The sequence below is a fragment of the Clupea harengus genome, chromosome 7 (genome assembly GCF_900700415.2).
Source record: "Clupea harengus chromosome 7, Ch_v2.0.2, whole genome shotgun sequence".
Classification (NCBI taxonomy): Eukaryota; Metazoa; Chordata; class Actinopteri; order Clupeiformes; family Clupeidae; genus Clupea; species Clupea harengus.
In genome coordinates this window covers 6635620-6655728 of record NC_045158.1, presented here as the reverse complement: position 1 = coordinate 6655728, position 20109 = coordinate 6635620, and the positions used below count along the sequence as shown (strand labels likewise).

The following is a 20109-nucleotide window of genomic DNA, read 5'->3' as shown; positions in this document are numbered from 1 at the left end:
AATAATACAATAATAATGAACAAAAAGCCTCAACGTGCTTTTCTACAAGCAAGCAAAACAAGTCTCAAAACCCTATGGTATTGTTACCTTGAAGTCCAGTTTGTACATTATTTGGGTATTGGCGGGCACCCTCCTCTGCTTCTTCTCTCTGATGTTATGGAAGACCACAGGCTTGTTTGTAAAAAGTGCTGAGTTGGGTCTCTGCTCAGTCGTGTTTGGGACTTGGTCATCAGAGAGTGTGGAGGACTGTGTGTCTGGCTCTCCCTGCCAGGTGCCACCTGTGTGCCCACTGACCTGCCCGGGTAAAACCGAGGCCATCAGCGGTGACATGGATGGTGAGAAAGCCCGCTGGAACCGCACCCGTTTTTTCAGACCTAGTGTCTTCTTCCTGATCTATTTTGGGAGGAAGTGTATGTTTTAAGAGCATGTGTCCATTTATGATTATTTGGTTTCTTGATTTTTTTTTTGTTGTTGTTAAAAAAGTAACCACGAAGGCTGCACACCAATTGAAGTGGTTTTAAAACCAGCTGGATTTGTAATGAAACATCTACTTACATTAGATTTGATCAAAGATTCTGAGGGTGGCAAACAGAAAATCTCTTTCACAGCCACATGAGGGGATTTAGTCCTTTCCTCACTGGTGGGAGACAAAACATAACTACAACTGACTTCTGTGAGTTCTACAATTTGTGAAAAGCCATTGTTTAAAATGCCATGCATGCTTTAAAAGGATTCGTCTGATTTCATAAATTGTGTTATCTGACGAGCTACCTGTATTTACCTGTTTTGAGTGGGGCCAACAATGGCTTGATCTGGATAAGGAACACACATAACAAGCATGTCTAAGTTCCTAGATAGACTAGGGCAACTAGCCAGTGGCTCAATCCAAGCTGTGTTAAGCTGCAAAAATAAAACAGACAAATTGGTAAGATGAATTGGTTGGCCAAGGAGAACTTGGTATCAAACAGGCATTTTCACCATGTCTCTCCTTAGCTCCCTATAACTCAAAATCTTTGTGCAGATATTTAGGTAGCAAGGACAGCCTTGCTTGTAGAGTGACACACCTTAACCTGTTGCTTGTTCTGATTAGTAGAATTCAGACAGGTCATCGGTGGAAGTTGAAGTGTTCTGTGAAAAGCAGAAGTTTTAAAACTGGTCTTAACTCTCAGACCCAAACAATCTGCCAATGTGTACTACTACACTGAATCTGTGCTGCTCATTGCCAAATGCCAGATGTAAAGTATCTATTAAGAACATCTTCCAACACTCACTTCTCTGACTTCCTGTTCTGTTCCTTGAGATGACTCAAAGAATGGCCAACGTAGTTCTGATGAGAGGCCACACTCATCAGGCTATCCGCGCTGATACTCTCAAGCAAAGGGTTAGACCTGGTCTCTTTGCCCCTGGTCCATTGTGAAACGTCCACAATTGTCAATGTTGGGAGCTCATCTGCATTCAAAAAGAGAGACATATAGAGAGACTACTACAGCCTGCTTTAATCAAAGTAAATACTAATGATGCACAGCACACAGTACATTTTACTGACAAGGCTATATTGCTGTAATAACCATGCACTGTTAAACATTTCCTGTGAAAACCACAGTAAGTTACTGGTAGCTATTAGTCAGTAACATAGTGTAGTTCTTTTGTAGTACTTTATTAGCATAGAATTCAGCGTGACAAGATGCCTGCTGTAAACATTTTTTTTTACATTATCTCCAGCATATTACCAGAAGAAAGTCAACAGTAAGTCACTGTAATACTTCTTTCAGTTATTTACTGTTTTTGAATCTACATAGGAATAAGCCTACTGTAAACAGCAAAAGCAGTACAAACAGTATCTGACTAGCAGCTATTGGCCAGTACATTATTGTAATATTTTAGAGTGATCTACTGTTTAACATCTTAAAGTACCAAAAGAACTACTGTCATACAGAGAGGCTGAAAATGATTGGACGTCCAACCATTCGCCCTCTAAGTAGTTTCTTTTCAGTGCACGCACATCAGGGACATGGCAGTTGTAGTAATTCTACATATCCTAATAACCTGTAAACACATCGGCACCTGACCAGTTTGATCTATTCATGTACTGTGCCTAGATATATAAGCTCATTTGAAGACATAGGTACGCCTGTACTGCACCATAATCAGACATACAGCTTAATATCCTTTTTGCATCCGTTATTATCACACTTTTGAGTGCTATGCTGCTAATAACTCTGCACATGGGTTATAGGTCAAAGCAGAGAAATGAAAAAGTTCTCATTTTTGCTATTTTCCTGATTTTCCATTTCAATTCAAATCAATTACATTCCTTTATAGCGCTATAGCACCATTAAAAATGGACACTGTCCCAAAGTACTTTATAGTGACCAGCCTTGAACCCCCTAGTGCAAGCTTTTCACAGTAAAATGTTGTATCCTCCACAATGCAAACGGTACTATGAAGGACATCTGTTCTACAGTAAGAAACTGTTTCATTTATGTACAATTTCCGACAATGCATTTGTGATTTACAGTAATGCATTATAAGCAGTTACACAATAATATACTATAACCTACAAATCACAGTTACAAAAAAGTACAAATTTCGCACACATTTCTAAAAGTGTACAATACAAACATAAAATACCGTTTATAGGGGCAAATTCCCGAGAAGACAACTTGACTTCTTGTGGTGAGATGCCTTTAGTAACCCTGCGCTCTGCCTCCCAGCAGCATGGATGCTGACATGCGACCCAAAAACAGTGAGGTCCATGTAGGTACCTCTCTGCGACGCTGCCCATACTGGCGCACCTGAGCAAAAGGACAGTGAACAATAGGGAGGGAAGTTGATTATAGAGCTTAACATGTCAACCTCTCATTGATTCCACATTTAAATAAAGATGACGTTAATAATAACTAAAAGGAAATGGCATTTAAAACTTTTACCTGTTTACGTTTATGTACAAATACTGATTTAGCCAGTTACATGTATTTTTCAGACGCATTTCATTAGCTAGCTTCAAGGATATGTTAGGCATCCTGATATTAGCATAGGATACAGATTAAAGTGATACCTTCTAACAAAATGTAACACTGAGTGAGCATGCAACCTAAAGTTACCTCTGATAGGCAGTTAGTGTTACATCGACTCTCTTTCGGAAATTAGATGGTAAATAATCTCGCCCTAATTCATAGAAGAACGCTCCATTTCCCAAATATGTTAGCCATCCTATCTTTTTCTGTTATAGTTCTCCAGCCAGAATCTCTCAAGACGTTTCAGACTTTTCGGCTACTACACTGGAATAAACGGAGTGCTGCCTAGCAACGATATCGAAGTTCTATGTGCATTTTTGTCGCCAGCACGTGGTGAAACCTCAAAATGTTGGACTCAAAGAATTTGGAAACTGAAAACTGTACTTTTAATTTGTCAGGTTTTAATGGCACACACGACACACTGGAACACGCACGTGAATATATGTAGGCGACACAGGACACACACACACACGCACACGCAGGCCTGAGGTCGCGGTGAATTTATTCTCTGCCTTTTCCCATCCTGGAACGTCCCTCCTCCAGGACCCCCCAGGACCATAGACATAGTATACTATACTATGTCCAGGACCACTGGGCAGCTTGTAAGCGCCCGGGGACCAAGTGAAGTGAACTGTCCATCTTTGGTCAGGGATGGACATGTGTTCTGTTCTTCTTGCATGTTTTTCTGTTGGGGTTCTTAGTGGAGGAAACCCCTTGTGAACACGGGGAGAACATGCAAACTTTTGAAAAATTTTGCAGCTTGATGGAAATTATTTGGTTTATAAACATAACATAATATTCAGGTCAACTCACTCACGTATTTCAATGTATTCTCACTGCTGGATAGGTCAGTCATTGACACAGGGCTGCCAACTCCGACATATCGAGCATGGTTGTACAGTAAACACGTACAAGTAGCCTAGCAGATCAAAAGAGTTGAGAATGATTTATGTGGCACTTGTCAGTGTCAGTGCCAAGCATCAGGTGGTAGGTCAGCTGACTTCAAGAGAAACAGGAAGCGATGCGAAAGTTAGCTAGCTGGTTAGTTAGCTCTCTGGCTGCATTAGCCATGACCTGTGCATATTTGAGTACGTTTTGTCCGAAGAGTAAATCACGCCATCGTTAGTTTTTTTAAGAGTGCAAATCTCGTTATTTGTCTTTTGCATCGGACCGAAACATTTAAAAAGAATCATGTTCTCCACAGATGATGAGGATGGAGATTTTTTGTCTCCCACAGGAGGGTAAGTGTCTAGTTCCAAGCTAACGAGTGTCTAGAGGCAAGCTAACGGCAGCTAGCTAGATTCGGCTTGTGATAGGTAGCTAGGGGGCTAGCTGAAGTCTTTCAATGCTGATTGTTTCATTTTTGTAAAGATATTAGAGTACCATTCAACCTTGTCAGCAATGCCTAAACATGCACGTTTCTCCATTTTTGCCATGTCGGTGTCGGCATTATACTGATGATTTATAACGCTTTAAATTTCAAATCAAATCATCTTGGCTTTGTGCAACAGAAAGTTATTATTATTAACCTAGTTAGGTTAGCAGTCTCTTTTTGATCAAATGGCAAAGGGTTAGAGAAGCATCTTGGTCAGCATGAAAGATCAGCTGGTTACACACATGTGTTAAAAATGACAGCATACAGACAGCACACAGGCTAGGCTAGAGTTAGTTAATTAGCTGGCTGCCTGGATGGCTCAGGAGGCTGGAAAACGTCCAGCTTGGTGAGACGAAAGCTTTCTTAAATGTTCATGGATTTGTGGATGTATGGCGTTGCTAACACCATATTTTCCGATTTGAACAAATTGATATATGTGCTCACATGACACTGGGGTTTAGTGGCTCAGTGGGTCATGTGAGTCTGAGGTTTTAATGTCCGGCAGGGAACAGTTATTGCTCAAGGGAGGAATCTGAAGTCTAAGCAACTTAGTTGGACAAATATCACTGTCTTAAAATGACGGGGCTGTTCCATGTTCAAGGTGGCATAGAACATACGTCAGGCTGAAAGAAAAACAGGGGAAGATATCAAAGGTTAAACAAATCTGGGCTCTTGGTAAACATACAGTATACCTGACACTGCAGGTTATTTATGTCTGTTCGCAGTGCTGCAGTCCTTACTGATATCAGGTGGAGAATCTGTTGCGCTGTTTTGTTTTCTAATATTTTCTGGGCAAGGGTAGCCGGGGTGGCATGAAATTCAATTTGGAGCTGAAGAGACTGTGCCTGGTAAAGCAGAAACAAAGCTGAAAAATGGGCATGGGAGGGTGGAGTGGGGGCTGATATAATACCTCTCACATGCTAGTGGTTATAGGAGGAGGGTAAAGGCAAGGCTGACTAGTTCCTGCTCAGAGGGCTTAAGCAGCTGAGTAGTGTGAGCTGCAGTGTGGCTGCCATGGAGGTTCATCAGGGCACTCGCTTGCGATTCTCTGCTAAATCTGTCACCGAGGTGTGACTGCTACTGATGGACTCCAACCGAGAGAGGAGGGAGAGGGAAAGAGCTCGCGTGAGGAAGATAGTCAGCGCGGATGCACGCTCAAACAACATTTTGTCTGGAGTGGTGTCCATCAACAGGACTTGGGGACCAAGTTCTCGGGCAGACCCGGGCATCGGCCCTGATCTTGCCAGCTTGTACTCACTACGGGACAATGACTACCAGTGGAGGGAGATCCATGGGTCAGCATGAGTTCATACACGTGCGGTAGTCAGACATAGGCAGATGCAGACCAGTGTAGTGTTTGTTTGTTTGTTTTTTTGCTTTGTTTGTTTGTTTTTGTATGTATGGACAGGTTTGGTCGATTAGCAGCAATGCAGTTTTCTTGTAACCTACATTATAGTATTACCACAGAAACTGGTGCTGTGTGTCTTGATGATATGGTATGTTGCCTGACCTAGCATGGTGAAAGATGTCAAAGAAATGCATGAATTTGGGCATTTTTTTTTGTCATTAACTTTGAATTGTTTGCAGAGACTTTACTTGGCTTGCCAAAGGAAATATGGTCGTTTTCTGAATGATATGACTGCTTGGGCAGTAATTCCCTTCTGAGGAGTCAATGGCAGTCTTTGCTGTGCAAGGAGAACAATGCATTGTACTGTAATGCTTTGGTTAATTGTGTGTGTGTGTGTGTGTGTGTGTGTGTGTGTGTGTGTGTGTGTGTGTGTGTGTGTGTGTGTGTGTGTGTGTGTGTGTTATTTTTAGGGCAAAGTTGGCTTCACTGTTCGGACTTGATCAAGCAACAAGTCAAGGCAATGATTCGTTCCAGTACACTGCCCCAAAGCAGCCTCGGAAGAGTTCTCCGAACTCCGGTATGATTACAGACAGCTGAGAAAAATTGTCTTTCACCAAAGTATTAGCAATTGCCATCATCCATTAACCTATTCCTGGATTTGTATTTATTTATTTTTAAAGGGCCACCTACTCAGAAGTCACCTCCGCCAACTGGAACCCCTGCAGTGCTCTTCGCAACAGCAGTCCATGCTTATAGATAGTAAGTTGGAATAACTGTTGAAGAGAACTGATTTATACAAGGATTAATCAGAGAATGAGTAGACTTGTACACAGTCTTAAGTTGTATATGTAATGGGCTGTAAATGTTCATCCACGCATCAGTGTTGGCGGACAGTACATGAAGCAAGGCAAACTGGGAGCTGCTGTGCTGGGAAGTCACACCACTAAAGAGGTGGGTATCACTGTATGTAGCCTGACAACCAAAAAATGGCATTCTGATTGTTTTAGTGACTGTTGAAATCTTGTATCTAACTGGAACTTAAGTTAGATAGTCAGATAGCACATTGTAGACCATTGCAGAATCATGTGCTGTATGCGGTCTGATTCAGTAGCTAAGGCATTCAGTGTATGACTTAAGGCAACTCCAATGATCCAGCTGAATGGAGTGGTGTGTCACTGGCACGAGGGTCCTGCGTTGACAACATATTGTCTGTCTGTGTTCTCTCACAGTACAAGCTCCTGCTCTATGCTAGTCAACAGAAGCCGGTCACGTCAGCCAAGGTTCACACGGGCTTCGTCTTCACTGTGAGTCTGTGCAAATGTGAAATGGTCCATGGTTGTCCTTGGTTGGGTTTAGACCTGACCGTCCGTTACATACTCTGCCTTGCTCCGTCAGGTTCAGCCTTGCAATTACTGCACATTCTACGATGACCAGCGGCAGAACTGGTCGGTGATGTTTGAGTCTGAGAAAGCGGCACTGGACTTCTGTAAGGAGGTAGGAGAGACCAGTGACTGTACAGTGTGTTACATTGAGAAGTAACATTAGCTGAAAACCCAGAGGTTTGTTATTGTTTTGAAAGCACTGTATGCCTGTATGTGTCAATGATTCATTTAACTTTATTGGTTATATGGGCATAATAAAGTCTGTATTCACTTAATTCCCAGTAATAGTGTTGGCCACTGTATACTGTGTGCTTTCTATATGAGGAGAGTCTCTAGTGAACCAACCCCTTACCCTTGTATTGCAGGTGTGTTTGACGAAGGCTAACAGCGCTGCTCAGCTGGACGCTGTGGTTGTGCAGGATCTGACGCTAGGAGAAGGACAGGCAGTGGAAAATGGAGACTCTCTAGAGGTGGCCTACACGGGCTGGCTGCTGCAGAACCACACCATTGGACCGGTACGCACATCTTTGAGAGTAGAGTGTAAAGTCCTTCTGTACCTGCAGCTCACTTTGGAAGCAGTTCCCTGTAATTCGTGTGTGTGTGTGTGTGTGTGTGTGTGTGTGTGTGTGTGTGTGTGTGTGTGTGTGTGTGTGTGTGTGTGTGTGTGTGCGTGCGCTCCTTGCAGGTGTTTGACTCGAATCTGAATAAAGACAAGCTCCTGAGGCTGAAGCTAGGCACGGGAAAGGTCATCAAGGTAAGTCTGTGCATCTCGGCCTGTTGCACCATTGTTGCATTTATGCATCTCCATGTTGGTCCAACCTTCTGCTCTAACGTCTGGCTCTCTACCATCGTCCAGGGCTGGGAAGAGGGTATGGCAGGCATGAAGAAGGGTGGACGCCGTCTCTTGGTGGTTCCCCCCAGCCAGGCGTACGGCTCACAGGGAGTGCTTAACCGTGTGCCAGCAGACAGCACGCTGATCTTTGAAGTAGAGATCAGAAGGGTGAGGAACGGCACATTGTGTTCACCTATGAAAACTATAAGCCCATCGTCCAGTTGTTCAACTTGGAGAGTTTTGTCCCAACTGTGGGAATGTCAAAGATTAAACACCTCGGGGAGACATCTTGAGGTTTCACTTTACAGCTGCAGAATAAGGCATTTAGTTTAATGTGTATTTGTAAAATAAAAACTCAATTTGTAAAATATGAATTAAAATGGATGTTAAGGTCTCTGAGCAGTATGGCTGAACTTACTGGTTCGCCTTACAGCGTGTCATCCCATACCCTGATCTGTCTTCTCAGCATGTTGTTTGTTTGTGACCTCTTTGTTCTGACCACTGACCACAAATACCATGAGACTGCTGTGTGTTCAAGGCACTCTCTCAAGCTCTGCATTCGCTCTCCTGCTCTTTCCAGGTGAAATTTGCCAAGGATGGAGGGTCTGAGCGCGTCAGTATCGGATCTCGAGACTCGGCCGCCCCATCGCCGGCCCCCAGTGTGGAGAGTCTGGGGCCCGAAGTCACAGCCCAGCCCCTACCTGCTGCCTCCGCTGCAGCTAAACAAGGGTAGGAGCAATAATGTTGAATCACTCCTACATGTTTGTACTTGTAGTTGTGTGGTTTTGTATAACAAGCATGCTATCTGCAAACATTAACATTTGCCTTACGTTGCTTGTTCTATTTATTTGGTTGCTTTGTCTAGAGATGCTCCCCTTCGTGTGAAGTCCAACTCCATCAGTGAACAGTTTGCAGTATGTAACTCTTTATGTTTCACTTTTTCATGAAGGGCCATGCATTTTAGAAGAAATTCACGTTATGGTTGCACGTTCAGTTTTTGAAACTTGTGAAAAGGTTAACAAGTGTCAACAATGTGAAATGCAACTCGCGGTATTCATGGACCTATGCTATGTAGATCCATTCTTTTTATTTGTCTTTTTAAGTGTGTTTCCGGTCTGGCTAGTAATTGAGAAGTGATGTTACCTCACCGCAGTCGTATCCGCTTCACTCTCTTTCATCAGACCCAGAATCCTGACGTCACCAAAGCCAGGCTAATCTCCCGCATGGCTAAAATGGGCCAGCCCATGCTGCCCTTCCTGGCTGGTCCAGCATCGTCCCCACACGCAGACTCCAGTGACTCTGAAATGGAGGTGAGGCGCTCTTTTAAGATGGGGGGGGGGGGCAATGGGCATGGCATGGTGGGATGGGCAATGAGCATGGCATGGTGGGAGGGGCAATGGGCATGGTGTGGTGTGGTGTGGTGGGATGGGCATGGCGTGGTGGGGTGGGGTGGGTTGGGGGGTTGGGAGGGGGAAAGAGGCAAAGGGAGATCCAAGGGAGGCATGCCTCACATCATGCACACCAGGCCTGAGTTTGCTGCATGCTTGTAGGAGCATGGATTTATTTGCCCTGTTTGGTTCCTCCAGGACCCCAGCGTGCCTCGGGTGAAGGAGCATCCTGTGGCACCCTCTCCTCAGCCTGTGCAGATCACAGCAGCTTCTCCAGCCGCAATGCACGGTGAGGCCCCTGACACATAACTGCGTTATTGTCTCTCACAGTCATAACCCCTACTGGAAAACTGATGACCACACTGATGGGACATTCCATGGCAGGTTAACCAGGGGTTCCCACTGCAGATATATTTTTGATAATTACATACATCAGGGAGAAATCCCAAATATCAGAGCCACTGGGATACTATATTATTTGTGTCCGACACAGCCCCTCAAAAATTGGGGAAAAAACGCATTCCTTTTTTTTTTTTTCAAAACTCTAAACATCCACTACTCAAAAAATATTAACAATATCCAACTAATATTCTTTCTCTTATTTTATAACAAACATTTGTGGGTATCTGTGCAGTCTCAAGGCTATAGGTGGGTTAACCTGACAGAAACTGGCCTATAAAGATGGCTCCTGAATGAACATGTCCAATTTAGAATGTTTTCAAAATAGAAAATCGAATGTGAGACACATAATATACATTTTTTTAATAAATTCCAAAGGAGAACACAATCTAGTGTAAATAACTTAAAGTTTTATTTTTTAAATAGATTTATGAAATTCCTTACAACAATGTCATTTTCGTGGCCACCTCTAAAATTTCACATAAATAAATTCCAATAGTCACCTAACAAATGAAAGGTAGAATATTAAATATGGAAGGAATATATTTTTATTCCAGAACTTCAAAACTTTTATTTCAAATTCACTGTAACCGAACTCCCAAAATATGTATAATTCGAAATGTAGTTAGACTTTAGAACTTATGAATGAACTATTTCTTACAAAAATAAAATAGAATTAAATAGTTGGTGAACAAATATGTGCATCCTGAATTTGTTACATGAAAACAAATTCCTTTTCATAGCTTTCAGTGTTGACTGTCCTGCACCAAAATGCAGAATAAAATGTATGTTTCATAGTAGACTACCTGTTGCTTATAACATGAACTGTTCCATCAAGTCTAGGAAATGTGAACTGATTTTCATTACAGTTAATCTATGAAAACATAATGAGTACAATGTTATACAATATTAGCACTCACTCACAATCTCCCACTCACTCACTCTCTCGCCTCAGTCATACACTCACTCACACACACTTGTACTCATGAAATATGCAGGGCCGTAGAGTACAGAGGAGCGTAAATGCCTATTCTCTAAATTAAACATTCTGTATTCACATTTTCATTCAGGAGCCATCTTTACAGGCCAGGTTCTGATGTATTAAGGCACCTATGGCCTTGAGACTGCACAGAACCCCATACTAATGTATTTAACAGCAGGAAGACAAATATTACCGGAATATCTTTAATACTTATTGAGCGGTACATTTTCTTAATTAGCAAACATTTTTTTTCCATTTTTGGGTCCCTGTATCTGACCAAAATCTGTATGAGATGTGCCGAACTGTCCGGAACCTTTTTAGTCCAAGTTTAAAATTATATGTATACAACATTTCTAAGTAGCCTTTTTGAACGCTAAACCTGCTTTATAAAGGGGAAAAAAACAGAATTGACATGGATAGCCCTGATCTTCCACTGGGCCTGAACTGCATGTGCTCTCTCCTTTAGTGATATCACATCCTCATGCAAACCCTACCGCAGCACTGATGCCAGTCACCATGGCAACTGCCACCCCTCAGCCCATGATGCCAGGTTCCCTTCATGCTTTTCAGGTAGAGCGATATTTCTGTTCTGTTTCTGTTGGCTTCCCCAGCTCGCTAGTTTGTTCTGCATCCACACTTTATTCAACCTTCCTCTTTATTACAGATGATTTCCATTCTAATTTATTTTGGTGTTTTAATTTTTTTGTTTGCTTGTATTTTCTGTTCCTGTGTGCCCCCCCCCCCCCATTTGCCTTGCTTGACTAAGAGCATATGAATGCTTTTATTTTTCTCAGCCGTACCCTTACACACAGTCTGTGGCTCCCTCTCACATGCAGCCTGTCGGTGAGATGTACGCAAGTCAAGCAGTACCATACCAGGGTAAGTCCACACTAACAACAGCATTGCTACCCATAGAGGGGCTGTCCATTCCCTCATCCTCGCTCTAGATTCTGTCCGTTAGCAAAAGTTCAGTTTGTCTCCTCCACCCTTAACTTAACTGCATGTCTCTCTGATTGGGTTTCTTTAAGGACCCAGAGATGTCACATCGTTCCTGATGACAGAGGCTCGGCAACACAACACAGAGATTCGATTGTCTGTCGGCAAAGTTGCAGATAAAGTTGACCAGCTGGCTTCTAAGGTACGCGTGAAGATGTCACGTCATTCAGTTATTAGAGATTACATTATGAAAGGTTCATTGCTGTTGTAGCTCACTGCCCTTCACTGATGGACATTTTTTTTCACTGCTCAGGTGGATGACCTCCAGAAGCAGGGTGGAGTCTCACTTGGCTTCTCCAATGTCTCCATGGAAACGTCCATGATCATGCACAACATTCAGAGAATAATACAGGTAAAAAAAAAAATACTGAATGATAAATTGAGTTAGTGTATTTCAGTGATGTATCCAATATCTCATATTAAGAAATTGACCGTTTCCTCATTCACACAGGAAAATGAGTGCTTGAAGAAGGAGGTCTTTGAGAAGAGCACGCGCATTGAAGAGCAAAACCGCAAGATTGGAGAACTCATCAACCAGAACCAGAGGTTAGACTGAAAAAAGGATCTGAGAGGAAAAACACAATGTAGAAAAATTTGGCAGTACACAAGGAAATGTCTGTGTCGCACATTCTACTCCAGCCTGGAGTCTGTGGTGGCTTACCTGTGGTGCCCTGCAGGTATATGGAACAGAGCAACGTCCTGATGGAGCAGAGGAATGACTCTTTGAAGAGCTCCAGTGAGCACAACCAGGCTCGAGTCCTGCAAGCAGAGCAAGATAAGGTAAGAGCTGTGTCTAATGGGATGCTCCTAGTAGTGCAACTAGTAGCAGTACAAGGTGCTGTACCACTTCAGTTAACACAGCACAGTGTTCTGGCTTAGCCCCTCCTGGTCAACGTTGGGGAGGAAATGACTGACTGCAGCTTGTGTAAGGTCACAACCATCTCATTTATCTTCCAAAAACAAACCAGTCGTTTGTGTTGGACCACACAGTGAAATTGATTGCCTTCAATTTATAATACTACAGTGTTTAGAATTATGTACAGTTAACTACTCAATTTCAGTGTTAAATGTATGAAAGAGAATACTTGTGGTAATGAGGTTGATAATGCCAAGCTTGCCCTTAAGTTGTCAATGTACACCATCAAAAATAGCAGTAACACAAATATGTATATATAATATATAACATTATATTTGGACATTTTGTGAGATGCAAAATCTCGTCAGACACACCAGATTTTGTTTCATCAACCTAATGTGAAGTGAAGTGAAGTGAAGTTTTCCACTGGTGGGTCTGTGGGTCTTCTGATACTGAAGGACCCAAAGCCACCCCTCCTTTCATGTGCACAGGCAACCCTTTGAAAGTATTCATCTTCACTTTTCCCAGAGGCTTTGGACCCTGTTGGTTCTCTGGCTAAAGGAAAAGTACCTAACACCCCTGTGTTGATCACAATTAATACTTCTGTCTGTGATGTAATGTTGGCCCGTTTCTCCATCACCACTTTTGGACATACCGCGTTGAGCAGTTAATTTGCATTGCCATTTACATTGAACTGTGCCAAAATTGCTCTTCTCCCTAGTAGAGCCAAACTGCACCGCGCTCAAAATGGCCCTTCTCCCGAGTAGAGCCAAACTGCACCCAGGTGCGATGAAGATACTAAATCTTCTGTGATTGGCTCAGCCATCCAGAGACGAGAAAATGCAGCGGCGTGTTTATATACGCCGTTGTTGCTAATCATCTTCAGTAACCTACGGCAAGTCCTTTCAACATATAAAAGGTCATAAAAAAACAGGATTTTCATTTCAGAAATTCTGACTAGTCAGGACCAAGATATCTGTAAGACTGTAATTCAAAATTGCAATTACATGTAATTACTACAGATATTAAAAAGGTAATCTATTAAAAGTTAAAGGCGCTTGCTATAGTGTATCTGTATTTTTGTATATCAAGACCCGTATAAAGCAGATAAAGTTTGATCTGGAAACTAACCATCAACAACCAACCAATTGATGAGCAACGCCACTACATTCATGTGGAAAAACGCTACTGTTGTGTTGTCCTAGCTGTCTGTCTGTCTGTCTCTCTTCTCTGACCAGTCGTAGGGCCTTTAGTAGTGACTGCTTTCTCTTCCCAGCATGCAATGCCACCAGACATGGGTTTGGATCAGGTGAGGCTCAGAGTGTTCTCACTCTCTTTCTGTTTTCCCCACCATCACCATCATCATCATCATCATCATCATCTCCACTCTCCTCAGTGCGTGTCTTGGCCTTCTTCCATGGCCGTCATTTCAAATGTTGGCAACCGTCTCTAACACTTTCTCATTTTCCCTCCGCCCCCCAGTCATTATCACCTTCAGCCTGAGTCCATTGGCAGGGAGCTCATCGCTGTCGTGTAACAGTCCAGCATCCTAGTTCCGTTAGCATTAGTGTAGTGTTCTTTTTTTTGTTAGTACACTGTATTTACAGTATTTTTTGTTTTCATTGTCATATGTGTTTCATTTATACAGAGCCTATGAGCAAATCCAGATATCAACTTTCTCTCTCTTTCTCACGGTCTCCGTCTCCCTTTCATGGTCTCTTTCTCTCTGGCTGCATTTGTCCCCCTCTGCTGTCGCTCAGGCTCGTTTGACGGAAGATTTGGCGAGCTCCACGGCACGGGTGTCAGAGCTGCAGCTGGAAGCAAGCTGTCAACAGCAGAAGGCTGCCGCCCTGCAGGCTAAACTAAACGCGGTTCACCAGGAGCGAGAGCAACACGCCAGCCAGGTCTCCACCCTACAGACCCAGCTAGAAGGTGTGTGCGTGTGCGTGCGTGTGCGTGCGTGTGCGTGTGCGTGCGCGTGCGTGTGCGTGTGCGTGCGTGTGTGTGCGTGTGCGTGCGTGCGCGTGTGTGTGCGTGTTGGAGATGAGGGTTGTCCTCTATCTGTGGTGTTATAAACTTATACAAACTCACAATGATAGATAAGATAGACAGTGGAAAACATGCAAATACCTTTGGTGTCTATCGGGCAGGAAGGTCATTTGTATGGAATGATGAAAGGGTTTCCATGGCCACCAACATTACAAGTAGATAACATTTGTGTAGAACTGTATGATTTGGTGAATAATACGTGTGTGTGTGTGTGTGTGTGTGTGTGTTTCTGTGTGTGTGTGTGTGTGTGACACAGAGTTCAAGGAGACAGGGGAAAGGGCCCACACTCAGTACAAAGCCGAGAAACAGAAACGCAAGGAGGTGGAGCTGAAGCTCAGCGGTGTGGAGGAGGAGCTGCAGGACGTGACGACAGAGAAGGGCAGCCTGGAGAGAGTGAGCAGCACCACATAGATAATAAGGGCACAATGATGTTGCTGTGGATCTGTGTCTGTGTTCGGGAGAACCACATAGATGATAAGGGCACAGCGATGTTGCTGTGGATCTGTATCCCTCTTCGGGGATACTGTGTGTTTTTTTGTATTTTGAGGTCTGGTGTATACTGATGATGTCAGATAAGCATAGGAACCTGTATGTGTGAATGACACTATGATGTAGGAAGACAAAATGGCAAGTGACTGTTGCCGCTTCAGTGATGTGTAATAATGTGTATAGAGATGGTAACTATGACGTTGACGTGTGTCTGACAAGGGGAGAAAGTAGGAGGTGTTTGTTGATCAGCGGTGATGGTGGTCTGATTGTGTGTGTGTGTGTTTCTCAGACTATGTTGGACAGGAAGAGGAAATGGCAGGCGGAGCGCGAGCGCTGCGATGAGGAGCTGGAGGAGGTACGCAGGAGCAGCCAGCAGGAGCTGGACAACCTGAGGATCCAACTACGCAAGGCCAGGACCAGCACTGACCAGGCCGCCCAGGGGCAGGTGTGTCTGTGTGTCTGTGTGTCTGTGTGTCTGTGTGTCTGTGTGTCTGTGTCGGTCGGTCACGGTATGCTCTATCTGCTTATTTTATCACACATGCACGTTTAAACATTTTTAAACCTTTTAAACCAAATAATTTACTCTTGATTGACGATTTGATTTGATTGATAAGCCCTAATTCTTTTCTGGGTACAGTGCCTAGCATAGATCACTTGTAAGTATTAGTAACATTGGTGGTCTATCTATGATCTTCAGTATCACGATTAGTTAAAGTTGTGTGTGTGTGTGTGTGTGTGTGTGTGTGTGTGTGTGTGTGTGTGTGTGTGTGTGTGTGTGTGTGTGTGTGTGTGTGTGTGTGTGTGTGTGTGTGTGTGTGTGTGTGTGTGTGTGTGTGTGTGTGTGTGTGTGTGTGTGTGTGTGTGTGTGTGTGTGTGTGTGTGTGTTTGTTTGTTGCAGATGACCCAGTTGCAGGCTGAGCTGGAGCAGGAATGGCAGGCTAAGTGTGATCAGGCCTTGGCCTCAGCCAAAGAGCAGCAGGCTCGAGCAATGGCAGAACTCACAGAGCAGAGAGACAGCTTGGAGGTCAAATTCGCACAACTACAGGAGAAGGTACTGCTTACATTTACGTATACACACCTAAACAAACGTCCCTAGTCATACACAATCAAACACACACAAACGTACACAGCTCCACAAAACTTTGCAAACTAAAGACACTCACGGTTTGTCAACAGCCCCAAGGTTTGAACATTGACACACACACACCCACACACCCACACACCCACACACCCACACACCCATTCCCATTCCATCACTTGAGACACAACTATAATGGGTATTGAAGGGGGAAACACGTCCTCTGCTTCATGCCATTGAGGCGCTGACCTGTGCATCCCCTCTGCCTCCCACAGTTCACGGTGCTGAAGCAGTCTCGGGAGTCCGAGGAGCAGAGGCTACTCCAGCAACAGGACCAAAGCGACGAGCTGCAGGCCCTCAAAGACAAGGTGTGCACACACACACTCTTCATCGCTCACATTCTACATGCTGATGCTGACCATCTCCCGTGTTCCACTACAAGACCTCCTAGAAGTATAAACAGTTGTACATAGCTACACAAAGGATTTGTTCCTTGTTTGACATACTTTCTGTTTGCCTTCCTACCATCTCCAAGTACTCTGCTCTGGAGGGGCGAGCGGTGTCCATGAGGCAGCAGTATGAGACTCGTGTGGCAGAGCTGGAGAGGCGTCTGGTAGAGCCGCAGCAGGAGAGGCCGGAGCAGGAGAGGCCGGAGCAGGCAGACAGTGCGGTAGAGGTGGGGAGACTGGGCCCTTCCATATGCCTGCAACAATATATCTGCACACACTATCCATTAGGATTGAGAATGCAGGGGAAATCGAGAGTTCCCTATAATGCAAACTCAAGAGGATATCTTTTTCTAGTTCTTGTTACCCATGTCTGTGTCTGTGGGCGTTGGAAGTCTGACACAAACTCCCGGCCTTGTGTTGTGATCGCAGGTGAAGCGTGTGATGAATGGAGTGTTCCAGTCGCTGCGGGGGGAGTTTGACCTGCACGAGTCCTACACGGGCAGTTTCATTCTAGGTGTTCTGGTCAGCACCATTAAGGTATGCACTCCCCCACACACCCCTCTCAACACTATGACCCAATGATCTTCCAGTATGTAAATTAACTTGTTAAGGGGTAGAAGAGTCGAGTGTTGTAGTATACTATACTTTGTGGTCATTTCTAACGCATGGTGATGTATCTTCTTGCATTATGTACTACTCTGACATCCTTTTCTAGAATGTAACTCTACAACTCCTTGCGAGAAGTGAGAGGACTTCCTCAGAACAGAGCCAACCGGAGGAGGAGGAGGAGGAGGAGGAGGAAGAAGAGGAAGAGGAAAAAGTAGAAGAGACTGAGGAGAAAGTGTCACCGACCACACAGATGAATGGGAAAAGAGAGGAGGATGATGACGAAGAAAAAGAGATTGATGAGAAGGAGGTAGAGAGGAATGTGCTGAATGTGGAGGAGAAGAAGAGTGCACCTTCAGAGAGGGAGGAGGAAGAGGAGGAGAAGAGTGCACCTTCAGAGAGGGAGGAGGAAGAGGAGGAGGAGAGTGCACCTTCAGAAAGGGAGCAGGAGAAAGTGCCTGAGGCGACTAGAGAAGCTGTGGTGATTGACAAGCAGGTGGAACAGCCAGAGAGAGGGGAAGAGGGAGTCGTCCAGGCGAACAAGGAAGTATCCGTTCACACAGACCAGGAAGCAGTCACAGAAATCGTGACCAATCAGGTCACAGTTACAGACACTACTGTAACGGCTGTCTGCCAGACAGACAGCCAGAGAGCCACAGAGACTGTAGACCCAAACAAGGCGAGACCCCAAGAGCACTTCGTTTCTGAGGAAGGGTTAAAGCCAGACCCTCCTACTGATGCCAGCCCTAAAGAGAAGACCCAGAAGCACAATGAGAACGTGGCCAATCCTCTTGGGGAAGCTGTCGTCACGGAGACCAGATCTGGACCACCCACTCAACCCCCACCACCACCACCAAATGTCAGCCATGCAAACTCAATGGCCGCCACACCCAACAGGTACAATAAGAGGAAAAGCTGTCCAACTTGGATATGGAACAGCTCATTCGCAATTCCCAAAAGGCAGATGCTGGGAAAGGGGAAAGTCTAGTAAATGAGCATTGCCAGTTTTTATACATGGAGTAAGGAGGTTGATGATCCCACATTGTATTTTACTGTGTGGTTCTATTAAGTCTTTTGAATGGGTACTACCTGGCACATTAGGACATGTTCATTCTGATTAAATAATCATGAATTTCATTGTGATGTCTTTTTAAATCAATAACATAGCTTTGCAATCAGAACACTAACCCATCCCAGTCTGGACTGCATGCTGTCTATAATTCTTAACAATGTCTTGAGTCCCACCCTGCCTGTCTATTCTCCACTGAACTCTTCAGATTCTCTGTATACTTACTGTGGACTTATGTCCTCCATGTCCATCTGTGACTTTTCCTCTGTCTGTCCCTCTGTCCCTCCTGCATCCCTTCCTCACTGTGCTACTCTCTCAGTCTGACTGAGGGAGTAAGAGAGGAAAATGGAGGGAAGCCATTTTTCAAGACAGCCGCCCCGGTCAAACCCCCACCCACCCCGACAGAGGAGGACGATGACGAGTTGGTGAGGAAGAATCTGCCAGGGCCACAGAGGGGCTCTCAGATTCCACATACTCCCCTCCCCCCCCCTCTTACATTTCTTTACTTACTCAATGGCAGTGGTAGTCATAGTCACAAAATCAATGTTGATCATCCCAAAGACAAATTGACATCTAGACAGATTGACCTTTTGTTTAGTGACTGTAATGTGTAGTGAACTGTAATAACAGCGTGGTTCATTTTACCCATGTCAAGGAAGCTTAATATTCCAGTCATGTCATGATCCACCATAAGTTTTAAAACTGTCTCGTTATTGCCTTGTTACTATACACAAATATTGTATGGGACAGACCTTCTCTGGACTTAAAATGGAGGTAAAATGCCAACTTGTCTCATTTTCTGTAGGCATTGCCCCTTTCACTAATACATTCCTGTCTGCCATGTTTTCAGAGCCTGAAGGGAAGACCTCCCCCAGCCCCGCTGTTTGGTGAGGACGACGACGATGATGACGATGACCTGGACTGGTTGAGCTGAGCATAGACCAAAAAGTGCCTATAAGGAGGCCTGGCTGGTTCCATGGCATAGCAGCTGTTGCCATAGCAAATTAGATGAACTTTCATCTGATTGGATGGATACTGGACTGGACTGTGCCAGACTGGGCTGGGCTGGACTAGGAATGTGACGCAAACTAACACTGTTCAATGTCGCCATGGATGTAAACCACAGCACCAGCTACTGGGGGATGATTCACTACTGCTCAAATTAGAGGGAAAGCAAACCATCTGTGGCTCACAGGTCATGACCTTTGAACTGAAGGTCATACAGGGACAGAGTGGACTGTACTGGGCTGGCTTGCTGCTTCTCAAAAAAAGAAAAATCATTATCCTTCACTTGGGATAGCTTGTCCTAATTCTCGAATATGCTACCACTGCTTCAACTTTTTTTTTTCACAGCTTTTTACTCAGATCATGGATACTGTATGACAAACTGCATCAGTTACATTTACTTGTGACCACAAAGCCTTTTGATATTACAGACTACATAGTGTCTTGACATAAGATCAAATCTTCACAAGACCTGGAAATGAAAAGAAAACTTAAGTTTGAAGCCTACATGGCTTAGCTCATTACTGGCCTCGCTTTTATTCTAAAGCCAAGATGTTAATTTAATGTGTTGATTCATGCTTTTTCTCCTTACTTTTTGTAAAGAGGACTCAGCGTTGTGTTATCTGTTAGCTGGCAACTGCGGGATTTTACTTCATGTTTCTTTTCTTGCTAACAGTAATTCATGTTGATTAATAAATAGAGTACTACCTTCCAGAAGTTAATCTTTTCATCTCTGTTTTTCCTTATTCTCAAGTGAACAATAGCAGGTAAGGTATGTTTGCTTCTGAA

At 44.1% G+C, this 20109-nt stretch overlaps 1 protein-coding gene across 6 annotated transcripts; it reads left to right on the top strand.

Moving 5' to 3' along the window:
- Positions 1–4015: 4015 nt before the first annotated feature.
- On the top strand, positions 4016–20042 carry fkbp15b (FKBP prolyl isomerase family member 15b). Of its 6 annotated transcripts, none has more exons than XM_042708224.1 (30): positions 4016–4258; positions 6211–6317; positions 6421–6499; positions 6622–6691; positions 6970–7044; positions 7136–7234; positions 7488–7637; positions 7808–7876; positions 7979–8122; positions 8535–8683; positions 8820–8868; positions 9136–9264; positions 9541–9631; positions 11190–11293; positions 11518–11602; positions 11752–11861; positions 11973–12071; positions 12171–12265; positions 12397–12499; positions 13852–13884; positions 14336–14507; positions 14881–15017; positions 15403–15558; positions 16012–16164; positions 16467–16559; positions 16727–16867; positions 17070–17177; positions 17356–18143; positions 18635–18740; positions 19166–20042. In XM_042708224.1, the coding sequence occupies exons 1-30, from the start codon at positions 4209–4211 to the stop codon at positions 19247–19249; spliced, it is 3828 nt and encodes a 1275-aa protein (XP_042564158.1). In that variant the 5' UTR covers positions 4016–4208; the 3' UTR covers positions 19250–20042. The 6 variants fall into 6 exon arrangements, with proteins under 6 accessions (XP_042564158.1, XP_012671444.2, XP_042564157.1 ...); XM_042708223.1 differs by lacking the exon at positions 4016–4258 and adding an exon at positions 5293–5687 and having other exon boundaries at positions 11560–11602; XM_042708221.1 differs by lacking the exon at positions 4016–4258 and adding an exon at positions 5294–5687.
- Positions 20043–20109: the final 67 nt, after the last annotated feature.

What these genes read in the sequence shown, in the direction of transcription:
- fkbp15b (XM_042708221.1), top strand. Translation starts at nt 5,476, where the DNA reads ATGGACTCCAACCGAGAGAGGAGGGAGAGGGAAAGAGCTCGCGTGAGG. An exon ending in GAAGTCACACCACTAAAGAG is followed by an intron (nt 6,692 to 6,969) that starts GTGGGTATCACT and finishes GTTCTCTCACAG; the next exon opens with TACAAGCTCCTGCTCTATGC. An exon ending in ATGGCCGCCACACCCAACAG is followed by an intron (nt 18,144 to 18,634) that starts GTACAATAAGAG and finishes CTACTCTCTCAG; the next exon opens with TCTGACTGAGGGAGTAAGAG.